General features: G+C 39.9%; 1 protein-coding gene across 2 annotated transcripts; it reads left to right on the plus strand.

The window, feature by feature from the left end:
• Positions 1–769: 769 nt before the first annotated feature.
• PAGE5 (PAGE family member 5) lies at positions 770–4,516 on the plus strand. Of its 2 annotated transcripts, none has more exons than XM_054471836.2 (5): positions 770–874; positions 1,791–1,879; positions 2,182–2,290; positions 3,031–3,156; positions 4,397–4,516. In XM_054471836.2, exons 2-5 carry the CDS (start codon positions 1,799–1,801, stop codon positions 4,411–4,413), a joined length of 333 nt encoding a protein of 110 aa, XP_054327811.1. In that variant the 5' UTR covers positions 770–874; positions 1,791–1,798; the 3' UTR covers positions 4,414–4,516. The 2 variants fall into 2 exon arrangements, with proteins under 2 accessions (XP_054327811.1, XP_054327810.1); XM_054471835.2 differs by having other exon boundaries at positions 786–1,073.
• The last annotated feature ends 8,130 nt before the right edge of the window (positions 4,517–12,646 follow it).

Genomic DNA, 12,646 nt, shown 5'->3' on the forward strand with positions numbered 1-12,646 from the left:
AAATAATGTAGAGTCCCTACCACTTAATTTTGTTCAGATGGATCAATGATTTTTTTTGTTTTTTTGAGATGAAGTGTCACTTTGTTTCCCAGGCTGGAGTGCAGTGGCGCAATCTCGGCTCACTGCAACTTCTACCTCCCGGGTTCAAGCAATTATCCAGCCTCAGCCTCCCGAGTAGCTGGGACTACAAGCGCGTGCCACTATACCTGGCTAATTTTTTGAATTTTTAGTAGAGATGGGGTTTCACCATGTTAGCCAGGATGGTCTCGATCTCCTGACCTCGTGATCGGCCCGCCTGGGCCTCCCAAAGTGCTGGGATTACAGGCGTGAGCCACCGTGCCAAGCCCGGATCAGTGATTTTGAATGTACAATCATGCAACAAAAACTATGAATGTCTTATCATATTGGAGTGGGTAAGATCATTGCAAGCATGACAGCAAACTCGCGAAGGCACAAGAAAATGATTTATGAAAGCAGATATAAAATGGGTATTAACATATATAATATTTATTTCTATGATGGTGAATTTGTCTGAAACACATTGTTTTCTTAGAGTAACCTGGGACTCATATTCTCCAACGCCATTGGAAGTGAAAGAAAGGTTGGGCGGGGGAAAAAGAAAAGTGCTTTGTAAGTTCATTTTCGTTGTCAGGAGAGCTTGTGGTTTAGGTTCTCCACAGAGGCAGGAAACCTTTAGTCACGTGGCAAATACCCCACTGAGTGCCCATGCTGCACAGATCTGTTGCTGCGCATGTCTGTTGCTGCGCATGCGCCTTTCTGCCCACCTTCTGTCCACGCAGAGCTGTGCAAGGAGAGGTTGTGTCTTCGTTCTTTCCGCCATCTTCATTCTTTCTCACTGACCGAGACTCAGCCGGTAGGTCTGCAAAGTGGTCTTCCTGGGAATTTGGTTGTAAGTGAATGTGTGGAGGAGCCAGCGGGCTTAGGACAGGTCCCGTGGCACAGTCCGTGGCTTTGAGGGAAAAGGGCCTCGCGGTGGTCGTCCGGCTTCTCCCAGGTCGCGATGCAGGCGCCATGGGCCGGTAATCGTGGCTGGGCTGGAACGAGGGAGGAAGGTAGGCCACGGAGGGGGTAAATCACCTGAAGATGGTGCGAGTGCTGGGGGTGCTGTTAGAGGTGTCTGAGTCCTGAAAACGCCTGGAACTCTGAGGGAGGACAGTTTCTGGACTTTTCGTTAGGGATGCGAGAAGGGACGGTGTGGGTGGTAAGGAAGGGGCCAGGAAACTAGGAATGCTGTGGGCTGGTGACTGCGGCCCCAAGGTCTGTAGAGTGCCTGGCAGAGGTGTCCAGTGAGGAACATAACCTTAACTCTGTGTCACAACTTCTCATCTCAGCCATGGACCTCATGGAAAGGAATGGGTGAGGCTGTGCATTCCAACAAAACTTGATTTTTCGGGGAGTGGGGACGAGGTGGTGGTGGCTCTAGTATATCAGAGTGGGACGAAAGCAGCAGTCATTTCAGTTTCAATTTTCTGCCCGTTTTTTTCCTAAATGTCTAAATGATGGAGAGTCTAATTGTGAAGCCAAAACTCAGAAAAGTCCTCTGTCTTTTACTATGGCGTTAAGGTGATTTCTGTGCCTCTTCGACTGTGATACAAACAAATCTGTCCTTAGTTTGATTGGAAAACTTCCGTACTTATCAATGCTCTGTGACTTATTTTGAAAATATTTTCAAAATTAAAAAAGTACAAATCACCATTTTGCCATGGAATGTTCATATATATAGCTAAGTTCTTACACACTTTTTCCAAATAACAATATTTTGTTTTCAGTGAGAAATATGAGTGAGCATGTAACAAGATCCCAATCCTCAGAAAGAGGAAATGACCAAGAGTCTTCCCAGCCAGTTGGACCTGTGATTGTGAGTCCTTTAGCGTTTGATGTTTTCTATTAACACATTTTATTTTAAAAAATATTTTTGAGCTAGTATACATGCACTGATACAGGTGTTCCATGCTAATAAAAAATGATGACATGTCATGAAGGAAACTTTGGCTCAGGAATATTATATTCTGGTGTTGCCTTATGGATATGGATATTTTACTCTTTCTCTCTATATATATATCTGTTGGAAAATGTCTTTAGATTTATGATTCGATGCACATATGCATTTGTGTGTTTATATTATTGACTTTTTATTCGCACACACACTTACACCCTTAGGTCCAGGAGCCCACTGAGGAAAAACGTCAAGAAGAGGAACCACCAACTGATAATCAGGGTATTGCACCTAGTGGAGAGATCAAAAATGAAGGAGCACCTGCTGTTCAAGGTAAAGGGAGAGTGGAGAATAATGCTTATGGGTGGTGGAGGTATATTTATGCATTATATTTTATGACATACCAGTAACAGGAGGACAGAAAACGTTAGGAAGGAATCTTAAACATTTCTTACTGCTGCTGTGTGGAGGGGTGGAACAAGGACACATAAAAAGCCACAAACTTTCCTATCATTTTGACGGAGGCTTTTTATTGATTGGGTATTTGCATGGTTGCTGTAAACCTTTGAGTGTTTTGCAGAGCTCCTGTATGGTTTGTTCAGCCATTTCCTGTTTTTTGTTTTGTTTTGTTTTATGTTTCTGTGGAAGAATGGCAGCTTGCAGCTTCCTCGTCTGCCATCTGCAGACATCTCATGTATTTTTATAAGATACTTTTTAACACGCATTTATTAATGCTTCCTTATGCCATGTAATATACTAAGTGCTGGAGATGTCAGTGCCAAATTTTTGCCTAAAGCTCATAGTCTAGTTAGACTGACTCAAACAAGTCACCTACTGAATGTGATAAGAATAAGAACAAATTAATACAAAAGCTACAAGTAAGTTGTCCAGGGCCAGCCTTGGGAAAGGAAAGGGCAATGTTTGAACATCTCTGCTTTCCTGCTTTTCTGGCAACAGACTCCTGAAATAATTGGCCTACAGGTTTTTATTTCACAATGATGAGGGAATAAATATTATTTCCTCGTTCATAGTTCATATTTTAATTAGTAAATTGACGACTTTTTATCTTTAAGGGCCTGATTTGGAAGCTTTTCAACAGGAATTCGCTCTGCTTAAGATAGAGGATGCACCTGGAGATGGTCCTGATGTCAGGGAGGGGACTCTGCCCACTTTTGATCCCACTAAAGTGCTGGAAGAAGGTATGTTATTCAATAAGATGCAAATTATAGGGTTTCTATTTTCACAATATTATATTTTGTGTGACACAGAGGTAAAATTACTGCTACTTTAATATCATACTTCACATCTAAAGATTCTTTGAAGGTAGTTCAGACCCCAAATGGCTGCCTTACACACTGTCAGAGATAGAGGGCCAGGTTTGGTGGCTAATGCTTTTAATCCCAGCACTTTGGGAAGCCGAGGCAGAAAGATCACTTGAGGCCAGGACTTCAAGAGATAGAATAAATTGGGTCAAAGCTAATTGAATTACGATATGAAAGATATGAAACATGCTAAGAGAGTAGATTTTGAGTGTCTTCACAACTATATGAAATAATGCATATATTAATTTGATTGAGCCATTTTACAATGTATGTATATTTTAAAACATCATGTTTTACATGATAAATATATACGATTTCATGTGTCATTTTTAAAAGAAAAGAAAAGGTTTTCTAACTTTTGAATGTAAGTCATTTAACCAACAGCCAATAATTTTCAGGTATTTTTACAGAGGACTGTTTTTAACAAATACATAACATGTTTATGATAAGCATCAGTTTATATTGTAATGTTAATTGTGCTGGTAATGGCTTAAAGCTAGCGTGGGGGTTTTCAGTTTACTGTATAAACTGAAATGCTTTTAAGCATGTTGAGAGGCAGGAGTACCAATGAAAATAGTGACAAATGTTCACTACTTAAAGCAACTACATAATGTCTAAACTAGTCCAAAGTAACATTTTTACACTTTTTCACAAGATACACAAAAGTAATACTGACTTTTCTATTTCTTGCACTTAGTCAGTTCTAAGCATATTCTATATTCAGAGTGTTATTTCATATCAAAAAATTTAAATGATACTTTAAAAATATATTTTTTTCCTTAGGTTTTTGTTTGGTTGAATTTTTACTAAAAGTATAGGCATATTTTTACTTTCCACTTACACATATAAAATAGATTCACTTGATTTAATTCATTCTGTACTTGAACAGTCTCTTTGTTTCCTTATTCTACTAGAAAAAGTGGCATGAATTAAAAATATTGTTAATATGCCTGGAAGTCTACCTTCTGAGTTTATTCAGAGGCTAACTGGATGTAAGCTAAAGGGACACCCTCAGGGTTCTGATTTTAGTTAATCAACACTGTAGTTGTATACCTCTAGTGTCATCTAAATAAAAATCTGCTGAGTAACGTGCCCTAATTTTATATTTATATTATAGGTGAAGGGAAACTATAGGTTTAAACCAAGACAAATGAAGACTGAAACCAAGAATATTGTTCTTATGCTGGAAATTTGACTGCTACCATTCTCTTAATAAAGTTTTACAGTTTTCTGCAAAGACTTCTGCACTTTTTTGTTAAATTTATTTCTAGATTTTTAATACTCTTGAGAACTGTATCTTTTATGAAAATTTAAATCCTGTGTTTGAGATGGTATATAGAGAGAACATGTTGGTACATTGATTTTCTATCCTGCAACCTTTCTAACTATGCTTATTAATTCTAAAAGTTTACCTCCATATCCTTTTGGATTTTTAACATACACAATTGTATAATCTTTTAATAATAACAGGTTTCTTTGCCATTTTTAACATTATTCCTTTTATTTACTTTTCTCATTCATGGTAGTGGACAGAATTTCCCAGTATAATTTGAATACAGTTGGTGGTTGTAGACATTCTTGTCTTGTTTCTGATCAGAAACAGATCATTTTCCACATTTCACCATAATGTTTACTGTACTTTTCTTGTAGGTGCAGTTTATCAGAGTAAGGAAGTTCTATTCCTGGTTTGCTAAGAGCAGTTTTCTTCAGTATATGTTGAATTTTATCAAACACTTGTAGTGCATCTATTCAGATGATCATAGGAATTTTTTTTTTTTTTTTGAGACAGAGTCTCACTCTGTTGCCCAGGCTGGAATGCAGTGGCACGATCTCAGCTCACTGCAACCTTTGCCTCCCGGGTTCAAGCGATTCTCCTGCCTCAGCCTCCCAAGTAACTGGGATTATAGGTGCCCGCCACTGTGCCCGGCTGATTTTTGTATTTTTAGTAGAGACGGGGTTTCACCATCTTGGCCAGGCTGGTCTCAAACTCCTGACCTCATGATCCACCCGCCTCGGCCTCCCAAAGTGCTGGGATTACAGGCGTGAGCCACCGTGCCCGGCTGGATTTTTTCTTTATTAATTGGTTTATGTGGTGAATTACATTGATAAGTTTCTATATTATATCTCTGAGCCCCCATTTTCATCTTAACATCCCAATAAAACAGTTCTTCAACAAAGGACTTCATTCAGAGTCCACAGTGCTTAGGGAATGGCAGGGGATTATACATGTCAATTATTTTTACCTCTACAGAGGTTTAAGTATATTTCTTTGATCCAAAAAGATTTAAAATCTATGGTCCAAATAAAATATGAGCCTAAATTTAAAGGTATCCCAATTTGCCACAAAATATGTGAGAGGTCCATAGGCTGAGGCAAAGATTCTTGAGTCATATCTATACTGTCTCTTTTTGGCCAAGGCATGAAACAGCTGTGGGTTTCCATCCTGGTTCTGAAACATACTGGCTGGAAAACATACTTAAATTATTTGGATCTGCTTCCATATTTCTAAAATAGAAATTGTAATGTATATACTAAATTACTGCTATTATGAATAAGTGAGCAAACATATATGGAGTAGATATTACTGTATAAATAGATTTGCTTCATTAGATTACATTTTTTCATTAAAATTTTCTTTTTTACGTTTTTTCAACCTTTACAATTATACTTCTAGCAAGCAATACAGCTTTTGAATTTCAAGTGGGGGATATCAAGTTAACTTTTTTGATGAATTTGAGTTAAACTGATTTGAATTTTCATTTTTTTTCCTTATTGCCTTTTTCTTTTTTAAGTTGAATATATTCATTGAATGATGTAGCTGGCATCAGACGTGGCATCAGTTCTAAAGTTGGTTTGCAAGTCACCCATACTTGACAAAATCTGCCATAAATATTCCTGTGTGCTGAAAACTCTGTCCCTTGAGGTGTGTGATGCCAAGTAAAGTAAGTCAATATTCTGATTATGCAACACCACACAACTCAATACCAGAGTCTGTCAAGTGGTCAAGCTGTTCTTAAGCAGCACTGCAGTGTCAAACAGACCCAAGTATCACTACTGGTATTATTAGGTTGGCTTGTCACACTTACATAGATTTAACTTGTAAGGTGACAATGAGCTTGATGGATCCAAACATTTTATTAACTTACAGAGAAAGAAAAAGCAAGATCAAATTGTGTTAGCTCCCTGTGTCCCTAGTGCTACAGCATGACACTGAATCAGACGTGCTCAGTGACAGAGAGCCTAGGTGGTGGGTCTTTCTGCCGGTGATGAGCCCATAGCCATACCCTACAATAGTAGGCAGTTTTGTAGCCCACAGCTGTACCCTAAGTTGGGGAAGAAGGAACGTCCTGTGCCCAACTGAAACTAGGGAAATGGATGAGTAATGGTCCTGTGTCAGGCTCCCGCAATATAGGGAGGTAGGTGAGAAACTGCCTAATGGCAGCCACTTACCATGCTGCTTCACTTTCCTTGTGCCAAGAGGAACCACTAGGTGTTCTGCCAAGACTCAACTCAGACTGCAGTTAAGCTTGTATACCAGGGCCTATGTGGCGAGATGCAGAGTTTCCAGGGCACCATAGCAGAGTCATTCCCCTGCAGAGTTTGGCACAAAACAAAAGGCTGTATGTATAGGACCTTCAAACAACATCTACAATAATGACTCCAAAGTGAGGGAGATGCTTTCCATTGCCAGGGTCATTATGATAGACATGCACTAATGCCTGCCTTATTAAGGAAGTATTTGGGATGCTGGAATTGAAAAGTACTTGCCATGAGGGATACCACACTCTAGTTGGAGAAAGTCACATAAATAGAACAGCAGTTGAAGAGTAAGAGGAACACAGGCAAGGGGCCCATAAAACAACAACAAAACAATGAATACCATAGCCTAGAATCAAGAGTCAAAGGGAAAAGAATGATTGTGAGAGTAAAATAACTAGATTGGACTTCCCATATCCATTGATTACTGGGTTTATATTCTTGATTATTTTTGCCATAAGGTTGAGTGACATTTATGCCTTACACTTAGAAATACTAAAATAACCAGATAGGCAATCTTGACTCAAAAAATATTTACTGATGGACTGGTCTGTTTTTCAGCCCCTTTGTATATGGGAAGATCAGTGAATTGGCCAATACAGCCCTTAACTGAGGGCCAATCTGACCAGGATGTCCACAATTTGTTATGAATATAAAGGTAGGAAATGCGATAGTACTAGCCACTTCCAGACAAAGTGTGAGATGAAGGCCACAAAGCCCTGTCTAAGAGAACAGAAATTTGTAAAGATAGTTCCTGTGATTTGTCATTTGCAATGTGTTGTTCACAGTACGCAAATTGCTGGTTTAATAATGGCATATTTGGTTAAGTGAGTAGCATATATCACAAAGATGCAGACAAAAAAACAAAACTTGTCTGATAACCTGGGAATCAGGCTCTGGGCATTGGTCTAGAAAGACGCTAAGGACATAGGAATACTTCACGCAGAATAAGAGTTCTTAGAGCTCAGAGTCTAATGAGTAGTCATCCAGAAGATTATGACAATACAAATGTAAAATAAGCAATGACAAGGATGAGCCAGGGGATGCTCAGAATACAGAAGCAGGCCCCGTAAACTCAAGTGGTTGGGAGGAGCTTCTCCCAGGGGATGATGTGTGCGCTCTAGGTAGTTTCACTGTAAATAACTTTTAATCTCTCTGTTCTTTATTCCCCTTTTCATAAAAAATATGAATCTCTCCACTCAATCATCTCTATTTTATAGATGAGGTAACTGAGGATCAGAGAAGGTAAATATCTTATGCAAATTCAAATCTTTAGCCAGTGGAACAGCCAGTTTTCAGCCCTTTCAGTTCATGTGCACCTTTTATTATATTAGGTTGTTGCAAAAGTAATTGTGGTTTTTGCTATTAAAAGTAATGAAAAATAATGGCAAAAACTGCAGTTACTTTTGCACCAATCTAAATAGTCTTTTTGTTCTTAATACTGTTTTTTGTTTTAGTTAACGTTCACACGCTATGTATAGTTTGCTTTGTTTGTCCCATAAATTATTTTTCTTGAATTCGTTTGCAGTTGTAGAACCTTATTGCCAAGCAGGCAAAATATTTTTCAAAGTGGACTGTGCCACTTTGCATTCCCACTAGCAGTAAATGAGGGCTATAGTTGTTCCATATCATCATGAACACTTGGTATAGTCAATTGTTTCAATTCTGATCATTTTAATAGTTGTGTAGTGGTATATACTCCTGCTTTTAATTTGCATTGTAATATGTTGAACACATTTTTAGGTGTTCATTTGTCATCCATATGTATTCTCTGCTCAAATGCGTTGGACATATTTTATTGGGTTGGTTATCGTGTGTGTGTGTGTGTGTGTGTGAGAGAGAGACAGTGTTTTAAGGATTTACTATTTATATTTATTCTTGGTATTATGAAAGTGTACAGTAAAACACCTTTGTCTGAGACTCTTCACTTGTGCTGGATAATCATGCCCTTCTTTGTTTAGGGGCATTTCTTTGCATTTTTTTTTTTTGAGACGGAGTCTCGCTCTGTGGCCCAGGCTGGAGTGCAGTGGCGTGATCTCGACTCACTGCAACCTCCGCCTCCTGGGTTCAAGCAGTTCTCTGCCTCAGTCTCCCGAGTATCTGGGATTATAGGCGCCCACCACCATACCCGGCTAATTTTTGTATTTTTAGTAAAGACAAGGTTTCACCATCTTGGCCAGGCTGGTCTTGAACTCCTGACCTCGTGATCCACTCGCCTCAGCCTCCCAAAGTGCTGGGGTTACAGGCGTGAGCCACCACACCCGGCCTTCTTTGCATTATTTCCATGATAATTTCTTTTGCCTCTTTCTCTGTTCTCAGTATCCAGAGATTTTCTTGATCTACATCTATATCACCTTTATTAAAACTTTTAAAATTGTTTCACTTTTGTCTTTCATTGAATGATTTTTTATTTGCTACCTAATTTCTAAGAGACTTTTAAAACTACTTTTTCTTAATTGATTGCCGAAATAAAAGTATACAGCTTAACCAACTGAGCTCTCCTGTTGATACCAAAGTGAAGGAAACTTCCTAAAACATATTGGATACTCATTTTTTCCCTCTTCTATGGAAGGATGTACACAGCACTGGACTTGTATGTTGCCCATAGACTTGCAAGCACTGCCACCCCCCGCCACCAACTTTGACAACAACCTAAATATTTTTTTTGAAAAGGATAAAAGATAGCCCATGGGGAGCAGGGATTCTTAAGTTGTACTGACTTTGGTTGGAGTGCTTTGAATGAACTAAGTAACTAAGTTCAATTTGGGGCATGCTGAAACTTAGGGAAAACTGATTTCTGCTATTCTCTCCAAGTCATCTGATGACTGTCTTTGATTCAGAAATTTGGGTCTGGAGGCACTCGAAGACAGAAAACTTGGGCAATGAGTAAAGATGGAGAGATTATTGTTTTCTCCACAGAGAAAGATAAACTCATGAAGTCTGGTCTATTTATTCTCAAGTCTACCCATTAAAGGTGATTGAAAATGTTTTTCTGTTGCTCAAGCTTTGGATCATAGACTTTTGTGAGGAACTGTGTGGCTGGGTCAGAAGCCATACTGAAGATGGATGCCAGCCCCCCACCTCCATCAGCTAGGGATCCTTGAGGTCTAAGAGATGTTTATTTCAGCTGCTAGGATCATCTTCTCTGGGTGAGGAATGTAATTATACAAATTGGTCTATGACATAGGGAAACAAAACCTCAGGAGGACCAGAGATTACCATATGTGTCTGTGGGGCAACACGAGGCTAAGAATCCAATGATGAGGCAGCAGCCCCTCCATGTTGCTTGGTACCAGACAGCTCAGATCGATCAGAATCATAGGCACCTAAAATTCCAAGATTCACAGGATGAGAGTTTGCTGCAGTTGTGTGTAAGGGGGACTCCTCCTTCACAAAAAGTCTGCTTTGGTGGTACTGGTAACAGCCATTGCTTAATTTTCCACCGCTGCTTTTTTCACTTAATTCAACAGTTCTTGAGCCAAACCTTTACCAATGACTCCTCAGCTTTGAAGACTGAAGCCTGTCCCTCCAAGGTAACTCAGTTGAGGTATGCTGTCTTCCTGAACATATCGTCCAACACTCTTAGCTGTTCCAGAATAAAGATTGTGTGGCTCCAAACATACCTTGGATTTGCTGGCATGAGATGCTTTGATGTGCAATAGTTCAATCAGCTGGGTCACATCTGAATTACTTTGTAGTGCCTCAGTTTACTATATGACATTATTTTTAGTATTGAGGCATAATTCAATTACAGAAAAATTCTTTAGTTCTACAGTTTGAGTTTTGACAAATGCATGCAGTATATAAGTACTACCACGATCAAGCTATAGGATAGTTCTATCATTCCAAAACGTTGTCTTCTGCCCTTTTTTAGTCAACCTCTTCCTCTGTCTCTATCCACTGGCAACCACTGATCTGTTCTCCAATACTGTAGTTTGGCCTTTTGTAGAATTTCATAGAAATAAAATCATAGAGTATTTAATTTTTCACATCTGGCTTCTTTTCTTTCTTTTACTTTTCACTATCCAGCATGAGATTCATTCATGCTGTCTATCAGTACTTTGTTCCCCTTTATTGATGAATAGTATTTCTCTGTATGGATTTAACACTATTTGATTAAAGGACAAATTGAAAGACATTTTATTTGTTTTCCTTTCTTGGAGATAAAACCACTGTAAAGATCTATAATGTGGTTTGAATATTTGTCTCCTCCAAATCTCATGTTGAAATGTGATTCCCAGTGTTGGAGATGGGCTATGATGGGAGGTGATTGGATCATGGAGGCAGATCCCTCCTGAATTGTTTAGCACCATCCCCTTGGTGATAAGTGAGTTCTTGTTCAGTTCACATGAGATATGATTGTTTAAAAGTCTGGGACTTCCCTCTCACTCTATTGATGCCTTTTACCATGTGTTATGCCTGCTCCTCTTTGCCTTCTGCCATGATTGTAAGCTTCCTGAGACCTCCCCAGAAGCAGATGTAGGCGCCAGGCTTTCTGTATAGCCTGCAGAACCATAGGCCAATTAAACCTCCTTCCTTTATAAATTACCCAGCCTCAGGCATTTCTTTATAGCAATGTAAAAATGGCCTAACACAGAAAATTGGGGAGGAGTGGGGCATTGCTATAAAGATAACTGAAAATGTAGAAGTGGCTTTGGAACTGGGTAATGGGCAGAGGTTGGAAGTGTTTGTAGGTCTCAGAAAAAGGAAGACAAGGGAACATTCAGAACTTCTTAGAGATTTGTTAAGTGGTTGTGACCAAAATGCTGATAGAAATATGGACAGTGAAGGCCAGGCTGATAACGTCTCAGATGAAAATGAGGATGTTATTGGGAAGTGGATCAAAGGCCACCCTTGTTACACCCTAGCAAAAAACTTGGCTGCATTGTGTCTGTGCTATAGGGATTTGTGGAAGTTTGAACTTAAAAGTGATGACTTAGGGTATCTGGTGGAAGAAATTTCAAAGCAGCCAAGTGTTCAATATGTGCCCTGGCTGCTTCTAACAACATATGATCAGATACAAAAGCAAATAAATGACTTAAAGTTGGAACTTATATTTAAAAGGGAAATAGAGCATAAAAATTTGGAAAATTTACAGCCTGGCCATGTAGTAGAAGAGGAAAGAGCATTTTTCAGGAGAGAACACAATCCAGTGTTCTCTCTAGCAGCCACTTGCTAGAGAGGTTACCATAGCTAAAAGGGAGCCAAGTGCTAATATCCAAGACAATGGTAAAAGGCCTTGAAGGCATTTCAGAGATCTTGGAGACAGCTCCTGCCATCACAGGCCCAGAGACCTAGAAGGAAAGAATGATTTATCGGCCAGGCCCAGGGCAGCTTCGGGACACTGCTTCCCACATCCTGGCTGCTCCAGCTCCAGCCTCAGTGAAAAGGGCCTCAGATACTGCTCAGGCCACTGTTTTGGAGAGCACAAAGTGCCATAAGCCTTGGCGGTTTCTATGTGGTGTTAAGTTTGTGGGTACACAGGATGCAAGAGTGAAGGAAGCTTGACAGCTTCCCTCTCAATTTCAGAGGATGTACAAGAAAGTCTGGCTGCCTAGACAGAAGCCTGCTGCAGAAACAGAGCCCTCACAGGACTCTACTAGGGTAGTGTAGAGGAGAAATGCAGGGTTAGAGTCCTCCCCTCACAGGGTCCCCACCAGGGCACTGCCTAGTGGAGTTCTGTAAAGGAGACTGCCACCCTCCAGACCCCAGAATGGTAGAGCCACCAGCAGTTTGCATGCTGAGCCTGGAAAAGCTGCAGGCACTCAACTCCAACCCATTAAGATAGCCACAGGGGCTGCAACCTGCAAGCCACAGGGGTGGAGCTATC

Source organism: Pongo pygmaeus, chromosome X (assembly GCF_028885625.2).
Source record: "Pongo pygmaeus isolate AG05252 chromosome X, NHGRI_mPonPyg2-v2.0_pri, whole genome shotgun sequence".
NCBI lineage: Eukaryota > Metazoa > Chordata > Mammalia > Primates > Hominidae > Pongo > Pongo pygmaeus.